The sequence below is a fragment of the Amblyomma americanum genome, chromosome 1, assembly GCF_052857255.1.
Source record: "Amblyomma americanum isolate KBUSLIRL-KWMA chromosome 1, ASM5285725v1, whole genome shotgun sequence".
Lineage (NCBI taxonomy): Eukaryota > Metazoa > Arthropoda > Arachnida > Ixodida > Ixodidae > Amblyomma > Amblyomma americanum.
Window position 1 is genome coordinate 111,364,398 of NC_135497.1, and position 23,710 is coordinate 111,388,107.

Sequence of the window (23,710 nt, forward strand, 5' to 3'; positions counted from 1 at the left end):
AAGTTCAAGGAACTGCGCACGGACCTGGCTGTTATACCCGGCGGCCTCACATCAATACTACAGCCTCTTGACGTATCTTTGAACAAGCCATTTAAAGATAACGTCCGGAGGCTGTATGCAGAATGGATGGCCGAAGGTGAACATGCTCCGACGCCGTGCGGCAAGATCAAAAGACCGTCCGTGGAGCTGCTGTGCAGCTGGGTATCAGAGGCATGGGGGATGATAGATGTAAACATGGTGGCCAGAAGCTTCAAGAAAACAGGAATTTCGAACGCCCTGGATGCGACCGAGGACCACCTGGTGTGGGACGACGAAGAAGCATCGGAAGATGAAGAAACCATCGATTCCAGTGTCGACATGGACTCTGATGAAGAATAGAATTGCCTGCAGGACGTACGCAACGCGAGTAGTGACGGGGAGGTTACGCGCGGCAAATAAAATGCTTTAGCAGCTTGAGCTTACGTTCACCCTGTACTTTCATAACAAAGGTAAGTTACGCTTGAAAGTAATGTTTTCGTTATATTTACAATTGCGGACCTGACAATCCTGATCTTGCACCCATTCATCTTTGCATTTAACACTCCGAAACATTTGCTTGAAAATTGTCCCCGCATAATTATCGCACCCCCAAACTTCGCATTAATTTTCAGGGGAAAAAAGTGCGAGGATTACGCGAGTAAATACGGTATATCAACCGCCTTCCTCAGGCGTTTGTTTGACTGCACAATAACATGCAGCAGCATTATTGCAGAAACAGTGCAGGTATTGTCTGAAGTTCTAAAATCTGTTGTCATGCTCCCCTCAAAAGAGGAAATTGTTGAACACTTGCCAAAGCAGTTCAGTAATGTAAGAGTTTTTGTCGACTGCACCGAGATAGCTTTGGGGCAGCCCAACTGTTTGCAGTGTGCACTGAGAGTGTATTCACACTACAAGAGATAATTTACAGCTAAGTACATGGTAGCTGTCACTCCAGCTGGCATGATTGCTTATATAAGCGAAGGCTATGGGGGACGCGCATCCGAAAAGGCCATATTCGAACAAAGTGGCCCGATTGATGCACTTGAGCCAATATCAGATGCAATAATGGCTAATCGTGGGTTTTTAATCGACGAAATTTGTGCACACTAACTCATTGACCTTATCCGGCCTCCGTTAAAGAAACAAAAGAAGCATCTGTCTAAGGAGGAAGCTCTTCGAAGCCAGACAATTGCTTTGGCCAGGGTGCATGTCGAACGTGCAATCCAACAGATGAAAACGTTTAAGATCCTGGCAACAAAAGTGCCGTGGAACAAGGCTGGGCAATTGGACATCCTCATGATCATTGCCGGTATAACAAACCTTTCATCCCCAATTATTGCTGCACATCGTTTCTTGTGAGATACTGCAATTGTGTATAAATTTTTGAAGTTGTATGTGAATGCTAAATGTAACAAAATGGAAAAATTGCTTCTCGCTCATAATTTTTCAGCGCAACAGCACAGTCAAAGAAAAGAAGGATAAGAAGAAGGACGAACACAGCGCTGTGTTCGTCCTTCTTTTCTTTGGCTGTGTGCCGTTGTGCTGAAAAACTGAGCTTGAATCAAGAATACTACCATCTAGCCCAAGAACTAACTCTACTGAAGAAAAAATTGCTCTTGTTGAATAAATGTGCTTGCATACAACTGACAAACTGATATTTATGGTGCAAGGAACACCATGGCTGAACTGTGGTCTGCTAGAGGTGGGGAACCCATTCTTCTGAGCAATTCAAACACAAAAACTTATACCAAGTGGTCACTGTTAGGTAGCATTGGACAGTGAACCTTGCACATCCTGCGTACGAAGCGGATGCTCAAACCACTGGCCACTGCTGTGGTTGCATGCACACAATTGTTTTGTACCTCTATTTCATGTACTTTTCGAGCTGTACTGTAACCTGTTATCCTTTGGCTATTCGACTCTTTTCGCTGAGTGCATATAGGGCATAAATCTGACATGTTTTGCATGGATGACCAAACCATATCCAAACAGATTTTCAGCCGGCATTTCAATAAAGGCGTGTTGAAAGATGAGGATCATTGCAAGCCATTTCGAGTGATGACCATCAAGCATTAACAATTCCAAAAGCCAGGGCAGTGCGTACACATACTTCGGGCATATTCCCAAGAAACAACTAGAAGCAGATAGTCGTAACTCGAGCACGGCTGTCTAGCTCTGCAAAAAGATAAAGAGGCATTCTTGGGCTTTATTTCAGATTGAATACAATCAAAAATGCTCCCAGTCCCATAATTTTAACAGCTGCGCAGAAAGGTACTCTGTGAGAAGCAGGAAGTAATGTTTACAGTTTTCATACCACAGACTGAGCACCTGCCATTATGTCCTAAGCATTAAAGGGGCCACTAACTGGTATGATAACAGAAGAGCAAGGAAAATGGCTAAGCATGTTGGAAATTCGCCTATGCAACAAGGATGTGCACTTTCTCGTGAGGGCAAAGAGCAGGTTTACCTACTCCTCATCAGTGATATGTATTTGCAACTTCATAGATGCAATGCCTGCATTTCGATGAAGGCTTAACGCAAAAGGAGCACTCATGCTGCAATATGTTGCCATGATCTCGTGGTGCCCCAATTCCTAACCCTTCCCTGGAGCGGTGTGAAGCACCCTGGCCAGCTACAACTTGGCTGACCAGCTTCACCTGATCAGCTGGTCAACAGCAGTTTTAGACGCCACAGGGCTCCTGAAATAGGTGGCCCTCCCCAGCACACTACTTAACACTGACCAACAAATAAGTTTTACTGTCTCTCTGTGCACATTAAAGAACCCCAGCTGGTCGAAATTAATCTGGAGCCCTCCAGTATGGAGTCCCTCATAGCCCACAGGTTGCTTCAGAATGTTACACCCCACAATTTAGTTTTTTCTCCTTGCTCTCTTTTTATCATGTTTTATGGCCCCTTTAGGCAGTATGATAGAACATCTGGCACTTAGCAGCAAAGGCACAAGGGACTAAACGAATAAAAATAATTTACTGTCCTACTTTCCGCAAAAGCTCGGACGCTACACATGCCTTGTAGATGTCAACAACAGAGTCTTTGAAAGATTCAAAGATTTCTTCTTCATAAATCACATCTACGCATGTAAATTGCAGGTTATCACAAAAAACAAAAAAGTGTGCTTCCTTAACACCACAGATAGCCATCTCCACATTTAACTGAGTCATATATTCTTAATTTGGCCTCAGCATTTCACTACTGCTAAAAGAATTTTGCAGCTTTACACGGCATTTGATTTCCAAAATGACCTCCTTGCCCTCGCAGCACTGCCAGAGAAAGGTTGTCCTGCCATCGGGCGAGCAGCCAATAAATGGCAGATCACAGTGCAAAATCAGGCCAGTCTGCTACAACTCGACTTTATGGCCCTGGGCTTCCTGCCACTGCACTTATGTGTTGCGTGCAGCATCTTCCTTGGCACTATCAGCTCGCATGGCAGGGGTGCTTACATGAGATGTTCTGAAAATGAGACTCAGAAATGGAGCAATATTTGGTGCAGCCTTTGCACGAGGATATGTTTTGGCACGGGTCATGGAAGCGTGCAATGCTTGCAGTTACAAGGCCCTTCCTATATTTGTGCCATGCTGGTGCAGACTGTTGACCGCTCAATCTTTTTCCGGACAGTCTCTGGGCCATACACGTCGCATATGTACTCCAACACGCCTTCTGGAGTCTTGCTCTCCAGGTCCTTTGCCTCTTCTTTGAGCAGCACCAGAAGTGGTGGAGGGCAGGAATGGCAGCGGGTCTTTCTTTCTGCACAAAATAAGCACATAGCAACATTAAAACAGCTGTCCTTGAACATCAAAAAAGAGCAGCGGTACTAGTGAATTAACACTCACTTTCTTTTAAACGCCTTTGCCTCAAAAATAGCCAGCTACTTCCTACAACAGTGCAATTAATCACTTCATGTCAAGCCACTGCAATCAGCACATGACGATGCAAGGAATTACTTTGTTTAGCCGCTTAATCAGCCATTGATCTATATCAGACAATAAAGAGCAAGGGCACTTATGTACTATCTTGCTTTCGTTTTCTAACTTGAAATGAGAATCATGCCAGCACTAAGTGTTTCTAAACATACACCTCTGCACTCAACTTACTTTGAGCTCGTTGACTGGTGTTCCCCTGGTGGCAATTATTCAATAACTAGCTTTAGTCTAAAAAATTGTATATATACCTACAGTACCCTCTAAACATTCCCTTCCTTCATGTTGCACACCAGAATGAGAAAGTTTTTCTTTCACCTTGCGGAAGCTCTAAATGATTTACTTGAAAGGCGTACATTTAGTAGATCTGTACGAAGCAAGTGGAGTAACATGAAATTATTTTAATGCTTGCCAGGCTTTTTCCTATCTGTTTTTCTGCGTGTTTTTTCAGTACCTACGAAAATCATATTCAGCGCATGTTCAAAAGCATATTCCAGTACCTGCAAAAGCAGAGTCGGTGCTGTGTGTGTCCCTTCTGTCTGCGTCCATGTCTTTTGCACTTTTTTTAAGAAGCATATTCAGCCTTTCGTAATGTCGCAAAGCAAAGCACTTTTCCTAAAATGCTTCTGAGCCACAAGACAACAAATTTAAAATAGTTCCGAGAGCTATGACATCCGTTTTGCCATCTAAACAGCTCTAAGGAAGACAAAAAACGTACTAATTATGAATGATACGAATGATACTACACAAGCACACTACACCAAAAAATGTTCCACTGAAAGCGCTGTGCTGAGACTCTGAACAGTGACAAACACGTTACCATACTTATAAAGATATGCAGACTATTGCAGCACTTTTGCCTCACTGCAAGAATAGAAATTTGTTTTACATTCAGCCACATTTCTTCTGAAATCAGCAGGCCATAATGGCCTCATGATGACAGTTATAGGGTGGTAGTGCTCTTATGTGTTCCGTTATGAAAACAGAAGCTATGCTACACTGACTTCGCTGAACAAGTTCTTCAGTCCAGTTATGGCATGTAAAAAGATACATGATACGAGGATGGTTGTAAGCATGTGCTTACCATTACACAAAATGAAAGTTCCTGCTACTACACTTTTTATGTGGGCAACTTATAACATATTTATCCCAGAATTTCTTGTTACATCTTGCCAATACTCACTGCTTATTCCTTGAACAGGCAATGAAGAGTTCAGCTGTCCTGGCTGCTTGGGTTTTCTGCAAAAGAATACAATATTGTTGAATACTTGGCAATAATGAAGTGCACCTCACTATGAACAAGACTTGAGTGTAGAAGCAGACATATCTCTCTGCTTTTTTAGTCAATTCACATAATTTTTTTTAATACCATGCCAAGGTCACACCATATGATTAATCATGGTGCATAAGCATCATTACAACATACAGTGCAAAGCAGTTGCAACACCCAGGGCCATCTGTGTCCTCACTTGTCTGTGGTCATCACATTCTGTTATCTGTAAGCATGCTAAACCACGCTGCCTGTACATTTCTTTTATTGCTTACAGTAACATCAGTGCAGAACCTTAGTGGTGCATTTTACATTGAGTGGAATGTTAGCATTCACCTAACCAAAGTAGAACAACTGCAAAGGAAGGCTGTGCAACTTTCTCGAAACTTGGCAGCTGCAGCCGACGGATGACGACATTTGTCTCAGAGGAAACAAACCTACTCTGCCTTATGGGCTGCCCAAATCGTTTATTTCACTGTCAAGCATCATTATATTATGGCAGTTGAGTATTGCTGTTGACTTACCCTCAATTTATATCAGAAATGTTGGCTTATCAAAAACCGCAACTGTTGTGTAAAGCTGCAAAAGCAAATGAAACAGACATTGAAACCTCGGTAGAGACTCAGCAGAGAGATGCATAATGCACAGAAGGAGCCACACTTAAAGGAGATAAAAGAAATTAACCAAAAACTCCATGCACAATTTAAAAAACATCATGAAGAGATAAGGCGTTCACGTTTCCTAAAAGGGAGCCTTCTGAACCCACCAACACTAAAACAAACTATATGCATGTAGCATTTACCTGTGGAATGCCAATGCAGAGTTCGGTGCACTGCTGCAAATTAATGCAGCTGTGCTCTCCTGATCGTTGTTGGGAAGCAGACATGCAGGAGTGGGCAGTTTTGTGTGGCAAAATTTCCACAGCGGCCTTGGTGCGCCCTTCTCTTGCACGTCTTTTTTTTTGTTGCCCATGCACATTCCATATCTGTGCAGCTCAGCACCTGCAATGCCCGAAGCCCTACCCTAAAAGAAATATTTTGAATGAATCAGAGGATTTACTAATCTTTGACAACAGTTAAAGTGCAGATTATTCAAGCAGCCAGAATACATAAAACAGGCTTTTAAAGCAACATCAGGCTAATGCTGCTGATAATGAGACAGATATCTGTACAAAATTAATGAGATATTAGCTAGACACAAGTAAACGCCCAGTGCATAGTGATAAACTTCTTGCAGCCATGCTACAACAAAACTTGGAACATTTGGCTTCTCTAGTGTATGTAAGCAAACTTCCAGCAACTGGTTTTGCTGTTTATCCCTGGTAAGGGTCGAAGTGTTCGTTTCGCTTATTTCTGGAAACGAACGCATCGTCTCCTCACAGGCGCGGTTTCGCTCAACCGCCAATCTGCCGAGGAGATCGGGCGACTGTCCGTCGGCCTGAAAAACCGTCACACTACGAAGATAACCGGTCGTTTGGTCGTGCTAGCGTCGTCATCGGTCTATCCGACAGGCCGCGGTCTGCCAGCAACGGGATCTGCCGGTAATACCACCGACCACATTCCATTATGCCTAGGCAATTCCAAGATCAGCCTACGGCTAACTGAACCCTTACAAACCTGAGGGGAAATAAACGCTATATCAATACACAAAAGTGTTTAAAATTTTCTGTACACCCCTACCACCACAGGCTATTCGGTATTTGTTTTGGCGAAAAAGTCAAGCACGTGCAGCCAACAGCTTTATGAAAGGGAAGACGAGTTCGCGTGCCGCAGTGTGCAATCGGCGCAATCTAATGAACTCAACTTTCCAAACCATTCACCTCTTTCATAGCAGCGAGACAGCTCGACATACATGGCACTAGACGAGCAGTAAGTCGTGCGTTCTCACACCGATGTTTTACACCGGCTGGCGAAAAGATAAAAAGAGCGTTCTACTTACATGTACAGGTGAATGAGGACTGCAGCAATGTGCTTGCATTTTGCCGAAAGTCCAGCTGTGCAGGAACAGGTACCCCCCGACCACCGCAGGCTCTTGAAAAACGCCCGTCACTTGCACCAATATCCCATGCGAGTCCGAACCCACGTCGGACGACTGAACGCAAAGAGCGACAACCTCTGTGCCGCTATCAATTTTGTTTTTTGCTCCAATTGAGATTATGTGTCTAGCGCCGAGGACTCGTTCACCCTCAACGAAACATCGGGAGGTCACATCGCAATTCAAGAACCCCACTACGATACGTAGAGCCATATTTTGCGCGACCCACCCTCGATCCGCCATTGCTGCAGTGTTGCCAGATTTCGCCGTGCTACTTTGGCGCCCCCTGCAGGTCGCTTGACTTGCGAAAAGTTCTCCTAGGTACCCTAGGTACAGTACTAGTACACTCTAACAGTACTGTACCCTAGGCCCGGCTCACTGTTGGCCGCGTGCCTCCTTCGGGAGAAAGTAGCGGCGGCGCTGTCGTCGCCCACACTTGAAGCGAGCGCGCTCGTCGTCTGCTACTGCGAATCGCTTCGCATTGCTTTCGTCGCGGCACCTCGCCTCTTTCGTGCCTTATTCTGCGTCAGTGTCTTGATGATGCGCCCAAGCGGCGGTTAAACCACTGTTACACGCCAGGCTCCACCACTGAGCACGCAAGAACAGCCCAAGAACGGAAGTTATCTCTTTTCAAGGCTCCCGAAGATGAAACGGAAAGGCTTGTTTGGCAGCGAAATCTGCGCAGGCTTGACAGGCCGCTTGGCCCCGATTGTGCAGTTTGCGAACTCCACTTTGAACCGCACCTCATTTTGAGGGATTAAGGCCACGTTATAGATGGAAAGGAAGTCAGATACCCGAGGTGGACTGCAAAGCTCGCCCCTAATGCAGTTCCAACCCTTCTCCCGATTTTGTCCGCCTATTCGAGCAAGACAACTCCGACTCCAAGGCTCCAAAGAAAAAGACGGCAGCAAGAGGAGCCATGCGATACCAGATGTAAAGTTCGCCGCTCGGACCGCGATCAAGAGAGAGATCATGGTGCGGACGTTGCAGTGGGCAACGAAGAATGCGAAGGTGTTGCCGCAACGGACAAAGTTAATGTCGCCGACCTGCGTGGACTCACACCTCCTTCGAAATCTTGGGCGCTGTGAATAATAATAATAATTGGTTTTAGGGGAAAGGAAATGGCGCAGTATCTGTCTCATATCGTTGGACACCTGAACCGCGCCGTAAGGGAAGGGATAAGGGAGGGAGTGAAAGGTGCCGTAGTGGAGGGCTCCGGATTAATTTCGACCACCAGGGGAGCTTTGACGTGCACTGACATTGCACAGCACACGGGCGCCTTAGCGTTTTTCCTCCATAAAAACGCAGCCGCCGCGGTCGGCTGCGTTTTTATGACGCTGTGACAAAATCTTAGGCGCTGTGCCTGAGACTTCGGTGGCATATTGTATCCCTCCGTGAAACTTTTCAAGTTTATTACTGATCTTGAGGACATATTTACAGGGTGTTTTAGCTCTAACAAGCTCCACCAAGACAGCATCATGGATATAATGGCTGTCATACATACCAACGAGATGGCAGCTATCGGATGCGATGAATACAGAAAAACACTAACAGCAAGTATGATTGGATTTTATGTAGTTACGCGAATGCACTTTTATATCAAATGCTTAAATAAGGCCCGGGATGCAGCACGCAGGAAGTCTCACCAACATTCAAAACTAAGTCGACTATGAAAGTGTATTGAATCTGTTGAACAATGATTAACTATGACATGCAGTGAGCATATGCTGCGTAAATAAAAGTGCACTGGTGGATATGACAACTGTGCTGTTCATTATTGGAGATATGATTCTTCAAATAACTTGTAAGGAAAGTAAGGAAAAAATTACACCAGCAATTAAACCAGGAATGCATACATTCAATATATGGCATTCGAGCGCGTTGCGTTCGTAAAAAGCAGTCACGGCGCAAATAACGCAGTGAATTTGAAAGTTTTTGCCAAATATGGTCCTATTAAGGAAACAATTAAGTATACCACCATTGCCTTACACCTGCGACAAGCTTCCTTTTTTATGCGTTTTCGTTTTGGGGCCTATGATTGAACCTAAACTAACTTTTTTTATTTTGTCATTGAAGACGCTCAAAAGTGAGGACACGTGCGCAATTAGGCACGTATTTTATGCAGAGTGCGCCATCAGTCACAGATAGAAGTTAGCCATTAGTACGACGCCCAAGTATCCAGCTCAACCACGCGCGGGAAAACCGATATGCGATGCAGTGCCCGTTTCCGGCCCGACAGCACAACTACAACTTGTTCCCATGACAGTATCGAAGCCTTGACACGAGTAAAACGAAGCTGCAAGAAACAAAATCAAATGCAAGAACGTCTGGCTCTGGCTACTCTTACAACACCCCGTGGTAGTAAACTGAAGCCGCATCAAACGCCACACGAAGCGCATATCCTAGCAGAACAGCGGCCCGAAGGCTGACGCGCTTTCAACTGCGGTCGACTGCAGCGCCGCCGCAACTTTCTACCGCTCAAGGCACGCTCCGGCGGAGGCGGTCGCGCCACTGCGTATGTCCTAGTTCACTGTACCCTATAAGTTATAGGTATGTGTTAGTAGTTTGCTAAAGGCGTTTTCTACCCAACATCACATAAATCCCTCAAATTGCCGCCATTTTTTTTTCATGTGCATTCCATGACGGAGAGGATTTTCATAGTTGCCATTAGATAGCTTCGTTTTCAGCCAAATTTGTTACAAGATTTTGGGAAAAGTGGAACATGTCCAGAATTTTTTTATACTAATGTGAAAAAATTTTGTTCTAAATAGAAAACCGTGGCGACGGTAGAGACTTTAGCGAACTTTAGCCGTTTTAGAAGCACGCGCGTCTGCAGCGGTAGCCAGTTGCGTATTTTCGATTCTGATTTGTAGCGTTCTGGTGGCGCGTCGCGGTGGTGGTTAGACGCTTGTTCTCGTCTTTGGTTCGTAAGTCTATTTTCAATTATAACATTTTCCTGTCACCTGGACACGAATCTGGACATATTGGTTGTTCGCTCTACCGACACTCAGCCACAGTCGTGATGGAAGAAATAGTGGCTAATGTTGGCAATGTTGTCTTCGAGATTGAGAAGGCCCTAGAACAACAGGTCGGAGCGTTGCCGCTACCGTTCCCAGGTATGGACAAGTCAGGTGCAGCCGTATGCTCCTTTTACCAGCAGGGAAAATGCACCAAAGGATCTGCTTGCCCTTTTAGGCATATTAATGGTGACCGGTCTGTGGTGTGCAAGCATTGGCTCCGAGGTCTTTGCAAAAAAGGCGACCAATGCGAATTCCTCCACGAGTACGACATGACGAAAATGCCCGAGTGCTACTTCTACTCGCGTTTCAACTCGTGTAGTAACAAGCAATGCCCATTCCTGCACATCGATCCTGACGCCAAGGTTAAAGATTGCCCGTGGTATGATCGAGGGTTTTGCCGGCTTGGCCCCAACTGTCGCTACCGGCACACAAGGCGCGTCATGTGCGTCAACTACCTCAGCGGATTTTGCCCCGATGGGCCTCATTGCAAGTTTGTGCACCCGAAGTTCGACTTACCTGTTCAAGGCCCTGGACCGAATCCTAACGTTATATGCCACTTCTGTGGTGAGGCTGGACACAAAGCAGCATTCTGCTACAAGATGCCAGTAGAGAGCAGGGAAGGCCAGCACCACTCTCCCTCGCAGATCTACAGTCACTACAGTGGAATAGAACGACGTGATTACGACGACGGCGGCGCAGGCACCCACACTGGAGGTGGACAACGGGGCTTCAGGCCACTGGATCAAGTCACCTGCTTCAAGTGTGGAGAAAAGGGACACTATGCAAATAAGTGTCCGAAAGGACATTTGGCTTTCCTCAGCAGTGCTCTAAATAACATCCCATGCATTTAGACTTCATGTGCATCATTGCATTCGAAGTTTGTTTCATTTCCTTTCCACCATGTCCGTGCATCATCATGCTCACCAGTGCTCTTCATAACATCCCAAACATGTAGACTTCGTGTGCATCATTGCATTTGAAGTTTGTTTCATTTACTTTCCATCATGTCTGTGCCTCATCATGCTCCTGTGATAGCTTTGCATCATCATGTTCCTGTGATAGCTTTGGGTCATCATGCTCCTGTGATATCTGTGTGTCATCATGCTCATGTGATGGCTGTGTAAATGCATTTGTGGCAGTCACAAAAGTTGAAGCATTAATCACCTAACCATTGTTTTACATACAAGTGTGCATGTGAGCATTTTCCCATTCTAAATTTTGTGATCTCATGTGCCTTTTTTAGCTGAACTGAAAATCTGATTGTTGGTACAAGTGAAAGGGTGCTACGTTTTAGGCATCCTGCATCATTTATACTACCATTCATCCACAAAGAAAGATCTAGTCAGTGATTGGGATGCATTGTAGTATGAATGTGAACACTACTATGCAACCAAAGACCTACAGCTTTGCAACCTAGTCAGAATGTAACCCTGCTTTGTCATCGAGGTCAGGTGTCCTTTCGAAATCAAGACCCCGCTAAGAAAGCTTGGGTGTCATTGATTTCTGTGTGCAGTAAAAGGTTTTTGCTCTCAGCTTTACAGAAGTGAAAGTTCCTAAAAGCTTAATCACTCCGAGCTGAGTAAGTTCTACAGTTGTGCTGGCCACATTTGTCTTTATAGATGCAATGTTTATACATGGAGGTCTCCAAATTATTAATCTAAGCTTTCATTTTAAGGTAGTGTTCATCAAGCTACACTAAAGTGTTGCTGCTGGCCAGCCCTACAAAAATGCAGTTAAAGGCTTCCATCAATTACGGGTATGTTGTGCACAAATAGTACTTCCTATTCAGAGCATTGTGTGCCAAGGATAATTATTGTGAATGAAGTGCATTAAATTTCTACCCTGTGTACCTGCCAAATATTGTGCATTGATTGGACTTTTAAAGTAAAAGAATTCCTCTATTTTCCTACCTGCACAGATTTACAGAACATTGAAGTGAATATAGAGTGGTGTTTGCATACACAAGTGCCAACTACACCTTTCGATTCCAGGATGTGCCCATAAGCTGTGATTAAATTTGCTTCCTTTATTGTTTTCTTGTTTGTCATCTTTTCCTGTGGCAGTACATAACACTGTGGGGCTTGACTATTGTCAGCGGGAAATTATTTCCTATTAAGAAATGGTGAACGGCTTAGCATGGTAAGGCCACGTGCAAATTAGCTGCGCTAGCAATTTGGTTTTCACTTTGGTCTTGGTTCGAGGCTCGGTTTTCAAGGTCAAGCAGGCTTCAGACTGAGATTAATTCACTCTTAAGCTCTGCCTTAAGGCTATGAGGTGATAGCGTTAATTGGTTAATAACCAGATATGCGGAATTGTTAATTCTCTATATTATAGATTGCTGGGAGTCCTCATAGCACTCCTGGTGCAGTGGTTAAGCGATGTGACACTGTCCAGCAATGGCAGATGCTGCCACCAATGGGGCTTTCGAGACCCAGGTTTCCCTTCTCGAGCAACCTCAAGGTTGCCGAGAGGGGCTTTGGCTAGACAAACATCTGGGAAATCTGAGATTGGGGGATTAACGTCCTGAAGCAACACATGGGCTATGAGGAGTGTCATAGCGGAGGGCTCCGGACTAATTTCAGCCACCTGGGGTTCTTTAACGTGCGTTGACATTGCACAACACACAGCTGCATTTTGTGTTTGGGCTCCATCAAAATATCTGCAGCGGCCAGGGTTGAACCCGGGTCCTCTGGCTCAGTAGTTGAGTGCATTAACCACTGAGCCACCATGGCAGATGTTCTTTCTTGTAAGTCAACTATTTTGCGTAATATGTTGGTTAGTTACAAGCCTGCATACAGCCATTCTTTCATCGGGGTAGCCACATGGCTACACACTGAACGAATGGTCTGTGCGCTGCTATTTTTTTCGTTCTATGTTGGAATGTATCATGTAGTAAATTCATTGAAAATAATGTGCAATGAATCAGTTGGCTTTGTGCATCTGCTGAGGTACTTACTATCTGGCGCAAAAGTCTCCAGTACGCACAAGGGCCGTCCTGACTGCATGCTGCATCGCACGGCATCCCATCCCAGCAATCGAGAGCATGCTTGATGTATACACAGTGCACACGGATGTTTGTCTGAACAGTCGTTGTGAGAGCCTTCGATTCCCGCCGCATGGTTTGAAAAGTGACACTGTACTGGCTTGTCACTTCTCCGGATTCCATTTATTTTATTTGTTTATATTATACCCTGCAGTGCCAAGACAGAGGAGGAGAGTGGGCTTCACAATGCAATGGACAAAATTTGGCTATACAATTCTAAAAAATAAAAACAATAAAAGTGCAAACAGGTCTTAAGGGCAAAACAAAGCAAGACTAGTGGAATTACACCTCACTCAGTAAAGAAACAAAAGTGGTGCTGCTGGTGATCGCCACATGCGCAGGAAGGGCATTCCATTCAGATTGTTTTCGGGAATAAGAATTTCATGTAATTTGTTTTGCACTTAATTTTGCAAATCGTTTTCATTGTCCCTTCTGGCCGACATGTAGTGGGGTGGGGGGGTGGGGGGTTAATAAATTTTTGCCTCTCAATAGGGGAACTCAAATCGGAAAGAACACCACTGGGAAATAAGGGTACCCTGCACGGGTCAGTTTTATCGCCCTTTTTATTCAACACAGCGCTGATCACGCTCCCTAGAAAAATTAATGCTGATGATGTCACGATTTGGATGAATCACGGATCGGACAGGCAGATCGAGACAGCCCTACAAGAGGCGGTGGACATCATAGACGGCCACGCCCTTTGGGCAGGACTGGAATGCTCCCCACAAAAGTCGGAACTGCTGGTCATCTCTAATAACGGATGGGCTTGCAAAACTAAGCTTAATAGTATGGAGCTGAAAATCCAAAGCAACGAAATTCTGGAAGTAGACGTGATACGGGTGCTTCAAATGCTTATACAATCCAAAAGATGCAACAAAATAATGCTGGACAGGTTGATGACCTCGGTCCAGCAGACCATACGGCTCATTAAATGCGTGGAGACTCGGCAACAGGGCATGAGAGAGCGCGACACATGTCGGCTCGTTTAGGCTTCCGTCGTCAGACTACTCGTGTACACCACCCCTTACCTGGATCTCAAGAGAGCAGAGAGTGAAAAGCTGAACTGCCTGATAAGGCAGGCATACAAGGCAGCTCTCGGCCTCCCCAGAGACGCGTCCACCATGGGACTTCTGTCTCTTGGGGTCCACAACACCCTTGAAGAGGCATAACCGACATCACAAGGGCAGCGGCTCAGGCAGGCAGGTACAAACCAAGAAGCAAGAATACATCGCATCCACACTTGACGCGTTCTTGCAATGCTGTGCTGCCCACCACCGTGCTGGCAGCGCACTGCTCGTTAGGTATTTTTATGCTTAATCTGCTTTGCATCAAATCTGCATCAGAAGATGGTTAGGAACTAGCTACTGCCTACCTTAAGACGTTTGATCCTGTTTCCAGTAAACTATAAATACAATAATTTCATAAAACTAAGGAATGTTGGTTTCAGCAGCAACTTTGGCTCAGAATCATGACAGGTAAGGGCCTACAGAAAAGCTTATACCCGTGTCACACAGCCGACTCAGAACTCCCTTGATCTTCCTTGGCGGCCTGTAATGACTTTCTCAAGAGGGTCTGCCAGTGGCCCATTAGGCACTGTTCACTCAGTACAAACGCATAAAAGAATAACGTTCAAAAGAATTAAAATTTTTTTTAGCATTTCTTATTTTTTTCACAAAATGCAATTGTCACATACAAAAAACATGTTAGCAAAAAACAAACATGTTCTCAGCGCAGCGCTTTTACCCACTCTGCCGGACGCCACGTGCAATATTTTGGAGTGCCTGCATAATGGATTGCAACCATTGCGACTTTGCTAACTTTCCGCTCCGACGCTTCACTAGCAGAGGTTGTGCATATTGCGCGAATGCGACCCCAATCATAATGTGCTACATGGCATGGAGTAATGCTACACAGCTACACATGCAAGGTGTGAGCATGAGCATGACAGATAAAAAGAAACGAAATGGCGCGATCAAGGCAAGCCGTCAAGCACCTGGTATGAGAGTACACTGCAGTCATTAGAATTAAACACAACTATCCGAGCTGGAATACTTTATTTTATGTGATAAAGACTAATGTAAATACTAGTAAAGACAAAATTATTGAACATTATTTATGTACTCGGAAGTAAAACAGTGGAAATGAGAGTACTCCCTTCACCCTTCGAAAGAGGTGATCTATCTCCTTTCTAACTTCCTTGCCTTAAAGACTGCTGTGTGACATGGTGCATATCTTAAGACTAGCTTGGTTGCAGGGATTTGAAAGGAGTTCAACCGCACTCCTGTGACAGGGGGTATTGGGTTGGCTTCACTGCATGACAGCAATGTGGTGAGGAAAATGAGTACAAGAGACCGCAGGTCGCCCTCAAATAGTCCCCATTTTTACCTCGACACACAGTTTCCCAGTGCCAGTGCTGTCATCACCTGCCAAAGGCAGTATAGTCAACCATCCGCATGTGAAAAGAATTCGAAGAGCGCCATTAGAAGAAGTGGCACTTAGGGGGCACGGCACACAGTTCCACTGTACACGAACAATAGTGCTACACTTTTCAATGGGATTTTAAAGTTGATGTTCTCACTGTTCAATATAAAGTTCGAGATATCTGGGCTCGACTATACATGATTAAATTTGACAGAAATGATTTCATTGACTGTGCAGCTCATCAAATCTACGTGTTCAAGAAATTTATCATCAGTAACCACTGTCACATCTCAAGACATTGGCACATTTTGTGTAGTGCAGCAGTACTAAGGATCTAAAAGAAAGAACACTTCAACACTAGCCTCAGTTATTCCAACAATTTTCTTTACCTTTCCTTTCAACATGTTTCGGATGTGGTGTCTCTCTTGTTAGTGTCCTTGTTGCGCCACCGTTCATTTCATCATGCACCAACTCACACCTCAGGCCATTATTCCAACATGACACTTCTCACATACTCTGCCAAATTATTGTTAAATTATTCTCATGATACACTGTCAAGACAAAACACACTGCACAAAAAATTCTTCCCAAGATATCCTTTCACTCTAATAGAACTATCAAAAGTGACAAAAAAATTACAGGTGGTGGGCAGGAATTTAGCTCATATCAGTTTGGTACTATGGCTTGATCTATATGACCACAGGAATAAAGAAGAACAAGCTATTGAAAGTTGCTTCATAACAGTTCAGTGTGCAGCCTTTTGTGCATCACAAGTGTTGAAGTGCTGGTCGTGTTAATAATATCGTTCTTAAAGATCCACAGACACCTATTTTTAGTTGTGTGGTTTCTTCTTTCAAACAATGCGTTACACATTAGAATGCATGGTTCACCATGTGGTTTTCGACTACGACTGCTAAATAATTTATAATTGAAATTCTTTCTGATGCTGTTTGGTCTCATCAATTGAACGACAACTGTAACGCATTGGGAGTGTTTAGATCACATGATGCCCGAAAAAAAAAATGCAATATAAGTGTTGATATGTTGCTTGTCATTCCAGCTCTTGAATCGGGCTGGCCTAAGTATCGTAGTGAATTAAAATTATGTAGCCACAATTATATTGCAGTTTTTTTTTCGTATGTCAAGTGACCTAAACTCTCCAAACACGTCACAGCTATTCGGTTGATGAAGCTGAAATATCATCAAAAAGTTTCATAAATCATCTACCGGTCAAAGGCAAATACCATGCGCTGAACCATGTATTCAATGTCTAGCACATCATTTGAAAGAAGAAAACATGTAACTAAATTTAGTAGTCTAAGGCCCTTTAAAACATCTGCATACAAGATAGACATGCCGAGAAAAGCATTGGAATCCCACATATGAGGCTGTTCACACAAATGCACCAAATGCACTGCATTCAACAGACTGTACCAACAGAAAAGTGGCGAGGTCAATGGAACACTGTCATTGCTACAAGGCACTATGCCGAGCGCCAAATTGCGCAAAAACGAGTCTCTTCAAAATTCACCTTTCTGTTTACAGCTTCCAAATGAACAATTTTAACACAAGAAAACAAGGTTTAAAAGCTTTCTAGTTTCCTTCGTAAAAGTTATAACGGTTGAAACGTTAGTACCTGCATTTATATCTACAAAATAAAAAAAATTGAAAGAAAGTATTCTATGTACAGCTCATACCGAGAAAACAGCACAAAAAACGACAGACTAGGCAGAATTGAGTGCACGAGCGCTCACCCTGTCTAGTCTGTCGATTTTCGCGCTTTATTCCAATCACATCACTCACGCTCTCACCTTTCGATACTTCTGCACTTTACAGTTCTTTAGTTGGTACCGACTTTATATATATATATATATATATAAACTTAAGAAGGAAGCCAACAATCACCGAAACCAAGGTGCACAGGGGAATGTTTTTTTTAATTTAGTTTTAATGTGTAGTGCTAATCAGTGGGATAATAATGCTTAGATTAATCTATCGCTTAAAGAAAATTACTTAAAAAGCAGCTTTGTAAGTAAATTTCTTTAAGCGATATATTAATCTAAGTATTATTATCCCACTGATTAGCACTACACATTAAAAACTAAAAAAACATTCCCTTGTGCACCTTGGTTTCGGTGACTGTTGGCTCCCTTCTTAAGTTTGTCAAAACGAGTCCCTCATTTCCTTTACCCTGTCTGCTGATATATATATATATATATATATATATATATATATATATATATATATATATATATATATATATATATATATATATATATATATATATATATATCTGTACTTCCAAGCTGCATAGCAACGAGACAGCAGCGATTCGTGAGAACAGAGAATATCATCACTGCATTCACAACCAATTTATTTCGACTGCTTGCTGCCTAAAGTTGGATGAGAGCGAGTCCCACTATTGCCGACCTCAGCAACGGCACAAATGCGGCGACAATATTCCCGCGCCTCACAAGAGGGTCACTGCTACCCATTACTTCTACTTCTGATTCTGGAAAGGATGCAAACCCATACGATTTAAGAGGTGCACACGAATACGAGTTGTCAGTGACCAAAAAGAAAGTACTGAAGGCTAGGCTGTCAAACATCCATTCAAATGGGTGCATGACTATCGCATATGGCATGGTTTCTGTGTGCTTGGCTACGGAAGAAGCCGGTATCTCATACATCGATGCGCATTCGACTTGTGCAAAGAAACTCTGTAGGATGTAAACGCTGCGCTACTTCAAGGCCGTTCCAAGTCATCCGAGCACACAACTGGCGCACCATAAAAGGAGTTTGTTTCAGAGACTGGTCGATATCGACAGACGTCAACATTACCGCCATTCCTGTCTTGCTGACTTGGAAGTTTTGCAGCGATGACTTCAGAAGGTGCAACAGCTAAAAGGGCCGATAGCAATTCAGAACACTAGTGCAGGTAAAATATTTAGCTCAAACTGAGTAGGCATTGACAAATTTGGAATAGGTCAAGGTAAAACAGATTGAGGGCTAACTGCGGGTCCCACACTGCGCGAAGAAAGAAAGAACAATCACCTGGCTATTCTCCCGGCAGCCGTGAGAATTGCTTTAGCAATTTCTCATTCCGTTCGCCTTGTATTGGCTGCCTGAAAGCACGCGACAAATTGCCGCTAAATTGCACTCACCTTATCACCGATCTCTTGACTAAAACAAATGCGCTGGCTGACAAGCAAAAAAAATTGCCGGCATTCATTTATTTAAAACATCTTTATTTACTGAATACTCGTAGTACATGTCGGTGCCCCACTTAACCCGGTAGTCCACTGGTTATTGCGGCTGTGCTGGCCCTCCCCACCAGCCAGTGCTGACGGTCACGATCAGCGCTGAGCAGAATAGCATTCCACTGCTCCTCTGAGGCTATATCTGAGGGGTTTGGAAAGGGGTCAACTATAGGATTGAATTGGCATGCCCAAACCATGTGGTAGAGGTTAGCTACCTCTCCACCACGGAGGAAGGAACACTAATTTTTTTCCTTTTTTCCTTCCTCCATGCTCTCCTCAGTGCGGGCACTGCCACTGGTGTAACTCAGCTGGCGTTGGGTATGTGTTGGTTTGTAGTTTCCTAAAGGCGTTCTCTACCCAACACCACATATATCGCTCAAATTACCGAGTTTTTTTTTTTTTTTTCATATGCATTCCATGACGGAAGGATTTTCATAGTTGCCATTAGATAGCTTTGTTCTCGGCCAAATTTGTTACAAGATTTTGGCAAAAAAAAGAACAACATGTCAAGAATTTTTTTATACTGATGTGAAAAAATTTTATGTTCTAAATAGAAAACCGTAGCGACGGTAGATACTTTAGCGAACTTTAGCCGTTTTAGAAGCACGCGCCTGTCTGCAGCAGTAGCCAGTTGCGTATTTTCGATTCTGATTTGTAGCGTTGTGGTGGCGCGTCGCGGTGGTGGTTTGACGCTTGTTCTCGTCTTTGGTTCGTAAGTCTGTTTTCAATTATAACATTTTCCTGTCACCTGGACACGAATCTGGACATATTGGTTGTTCGCTCTACCGACACTGAACCACAGTCTTGATGGAAGAAATAGTGGCTAAAGTTGGCAATGTTGTCTTCGAGATTGAGAAGGCCCTAGAACAACAGGTCGGAGCGTTGCCGCTACCGTTCCCAGGTATGGACAAGTCAGGTGCAGCCGTATGCTCCTTTTACCAGCAGGGAAAATGCACCAAAGGATCTGCTTGCCCTTTTAGGCATATTAATGGTGACCGGTCTGTGGTGTGCAAGCATTGGCTCCGAGGTCTTTGCAAAAAAGGCGACCAATGCGAATTCCTCCACGAGTACGACATGACGAAAATGCCCGAGTGCTACTTCTACTCGCGTTTCAACTCGTGTAGTAACAAGCAATGCCCATTCCTGCACATCGATCCTGACGCCAAGGTTAAAGATTGCCCGTGGTATGATCGAGGGTTTTGCCGGCTTGGCCCCAACTGTCGCTACCGGCACACAAGGCGCGTCATGTGCGTCAACTACCTCAGCGGATTTTGCCCCGATGGGCCTCATTGCAAGTTTGTGCACCCGAAGTTCGACTTACCTGTTCAAGGCCCTGGACCGCATTTAAAGAATCCTAACGTTATATGCCACTTCTGTGGTGAGGCTGGACACAAAGCAGCATTCTGCTACAAGATGCCAGTAGGGAGCAGGGAAGGCCAGCACCACTCTCCCTCGCAGATCTACAGTGGAATGGAACGACGTGATTACGACGACGGCGGCGCAGGCACCCACACTGGAGGTGGACAACGGGGCTTCAGGCCACTGGATCAGGTCACCTGCTTCAAGTGTGGAGAAAAGGGACACTATGCAAATAAGTGTCCGAAAGGACATTTGGCTTTCCTCAGCAGTGCTCTAAATAACATCCCATGCATTTAGACTTCATGTGCATCATTGCATTCGAAGTTTGTTTCATTTCCTTTCCACCATGTCCGTGCATCATCATGCTCACCAGTGCTCTTCATAACATCCCAAACATGTAGACTTCGTGTGCATCATTGCATTTGAAGTTTGTTTCATTTACTTTCCATCATGTCTCTGCCTCATCATGCTCCTGTGATAGCTTTCATCATCATGCTCCTGTGATAGCTTTGCATCATCATGTTCCTGTGATAGCTTTGGGTCATCATGCTCCTGTGATATCTGTGTGTCATTATGCTCATGTGATGGCTGTGTAAATGCATTTGTGGCAGTCACAAAAGTTGAGGTATTAATCACCTAACCATTGTTTTACATACAAGTGTGCCTGTGAGCATTTTCCCATCCTAAATCTTGTGATCTCATGTGCCTTTTTTAGCTGAACTGAAAATCTGATTGTTGGTACAAGTGAAAGGGTGCTACGTTTTAGGCATCCTGCATCATTTATACTACCATGCATCCACAAAGAAAGATCTAGTCAGTGATTGGGATGCATTGCAGTATGAATGTGAACACTACTATGCAACCATTGACCTACAGCTTTGCAACCTAGTCAGAATGTAACCCTGCTTTGTCATCGAGGTCAGGTGTCCTTTCGAAATCAAGACCCAGCTAAGAAAGCTTGGGTGTCATTGATTTCTGTGTGCAGTAGAAGGTTTTTGCTCAGCTTGACAGAAGTGAAAGTTCCTAAAAGCTTAATCACTCCGAGCTGAGTAAGTTCTACAGTTGTGCTGGCCACATTTGTCTTTATAGATGCAATGTTTATACATGGAGGTCTCCAAATTATTAATCTAAGCTTTCATTTTAAGGTAGTGTTCATCAAGCTACACTAAAGTGTTGCTGCTGGCCAGCCCTACAAAAATGCAGTTAAAGGCTTGCATCAATTACTGGTATGTTGTGCACAAATAGTACTTCCTATTCGGAGCATTGTGTGCCAAGGATAATTATTGTGGATGAAGTGCATTAAATTTCTACCCTGTGTACCTGCCAAATATTGTGCATTGATTGGACTTTTAAAGTAAAAGAATTCCTCTATTTTCCTACCTGCACAGATTTACAGAACATTGAAGTGAATCTAGAGTGGTGTTTGCATACACAAATGCCAACTACACCTTTCGATTCCAGGATGTGCCCATAAGCTGTGATTAAATTTGCTTCCTTTATTGTTTTCTTGTTTGTCATCTTTTCCTGTGGCAGTACATAACACTGTGGGGCTTGACTATTGTCAGCGGGAAATTATTTCCTATTAAGAAATGGTGAACGGCTTAGCATGGTAAGGCCACGTGCAAATTAGCTGCGCTAGCAATTTGGTTTTCACTTTGGTCTTGGTTCGAGGCTCGGTTTTCAAGGTCAAGCAGGCTTCAGACTGAGATGAATTCACTCTTAAGCTCTGCCTTAAGGCTTTGAGGCGATAGCGTTAATGGGTTAATACCCAAATATGCGGAATTGGTAATTCTCTATGGTATAGATTGCTGGGAGTCCTCATTGCACCCCTGGTGCAGTGGTTAAGCGATGTGACACTGTCCAGCAATGCCAGATGCTGCCACCAATGGGGCTTGTGAGACCCAGGATTCCCTTCTCGAGCAACCTCAAGGTTGCCGAGAGGGGCTTTGGCTAGACAAATATCTGCGAAATCTGAGATTGGGGGATTAACGTCCTGAAGCAACACATGGGCTATGAGGAGTGTCATAGCGGAGGGCTCCGGACTAATTTCAGCCACCTGGGGTTCTTTAATGTGCGTTGACATTCCACAACACACAGTTGCATTTCGTGTTTGGGCTCCATCAAAATATCTGCAGCGGCCAGGGTTGAACCCGGGTCCTCTGGCTCAGTAGTTGAGTGCATTAACCACTGAGCCACCATGGCAGATGTTCTTTCTTGTAAGTAAACTATTTTGTGTAATATGTTGGTTAGTTACAAGCCTGCATACAGCCATTTTTTTTCATCGGTGTAGGCACATGACTAGACACTGAACGAATGGTCTGTGAGGGTTTTTTTTTTTCTATTTTGGGGTGCATCATGTAGTAAATTCATTGAAAATAATGTGCAATGAATCAGGTGACTTTGTGCATCTACTGAGATACTGTCGGGCGCAAAAGTCCCAAGTATGCGCAAGTTCTATCCTGACTGCATTGTTGCTTCGCCCTGCAGCCCAGCAATCGAGTGTATACTTGATGTATACACAGTGCACACGGATGTTTCTCTAACAATGTCGCTGTGATGGCCTTCGGTTCCCTCAGCATGGTGTGAAAAGTAACACTGTTCTGGTTTGTCACTTCACCCGATTCCATTAATTTTATTGTTTGTTTACGTTGTACCCTGCAGTGCCAAGGCATTACAGCAGGACAGTGGGCTTCACAATGCAATGGATGGACATACAATTCCAACAAATAAAAAGAATAAAAGTGCAAACAGGTCTTAAAGGCAAAACAAAAACAAAGCAAGATCAGTGGAATTACATCTCGCTCAGTAAAGAAACAAAAGTGGTGCTGCTGGCGATCGCCACATGCGCTGGAAGCGCATTCCATTCAGATTGTTTTCGGGAAAAAGGAGAATTTTATGTAATTTGTTGTGCACTTAATATTGCAAATCTTGTTTTCATGGTCCCTTTTGGCGGACATGTAGTTTTTGTCTCTCGATAGGGGAACTCAAATCGGAAAGCACACCACTGGGAAATAAGGGTACCCTGCAGGGGTCAGTTTTATCACCCTTTTTATTCAACGCTGCGCTGATCACGCTCCCTAGAAAACTTGATGCTGATGATGTTACGATTTGGATGAATCACGGATCGGACGGGCAGATCGAGATGGCCCTACAAGAGGCGGTGGACATCATAGACGCCCACGCCCATTGGGCAGGACTGGAATGCTCCCCACAAAAGTCAGAACTGCTGGTCATCTCTAATAACGGATGGGCCTGCAAAACTAAGCTGAATAGTATGGAACTGAAAATCCAAGGCAACGAAATTCTGGAATTAGACATGATACGGTTGCTTTGAATGCTTATACAATCGA

At 44.2% G+C, this 23,710-nt stretch overlaps 1 protein-coding gene and 2 pseudogenes across 2 annotated transcripts; 2 read left to right on the forward strand and 1 right to left on the reverse strand.

Moving 5' to 3' along the window:
* Nucleotides 1–2,204: 2,204 nt before the first annotated feature.
* LOC144113459 (uncharacterized) lies at nt 2,205–18,803 on the reverse strand. Of its 2 annotated transcripts, XM_077646543.1 has the most exons (5): nt 18,583–18,803; nt 7,162–7,314; nt 6,026–6,246; nt 5,137–5,192; nt 2,205–3,780 (listed from the first exon to the last, which is right to left on the reverse strand). In XM_077646543.1, exons 1-5 carry the CDS (start codon nt 18,586–18,588, stop codon nt 3,596–3,598), a joined length of 621 nt encoding a protein of 206 aa, XP_077502669.1. In that variant the 5' UTR covers nt 18,589–18,803; the 3' UTR covers nt 2,205–3,595. The 2 variants fall into 2 exon arrangements, 1 of the variants encoding a protein (XP_077502669.1); XR_013310803.1 differs by lacking the exons at nt 7,162–7,314; nt 18,583–18,803 and adding an exon at nt 5,748–5,802 and having other exon boundaries at nt 3,698–3,780; nt 6,026–6,164.
* On the forward strand, nt 10,280–12,313 carry LOC144113456 (cleavage and polyadenylation specificity factor subunit 4 pseudogene; annotated as a pseudogene).
* An 863-nt stretch (nt 18,804–19,666) lies between the features above and the next one.
* Nucleotides 19,667–20,805, forward strand: LOC144113453 (cleavage and polyadenylation specificity factor subunit 4 pseudogene; annotated as a pseudogene).
* The last annotated feature ends 2,905 nt before the right edge of the window (nt 20,806–23,710 follow it).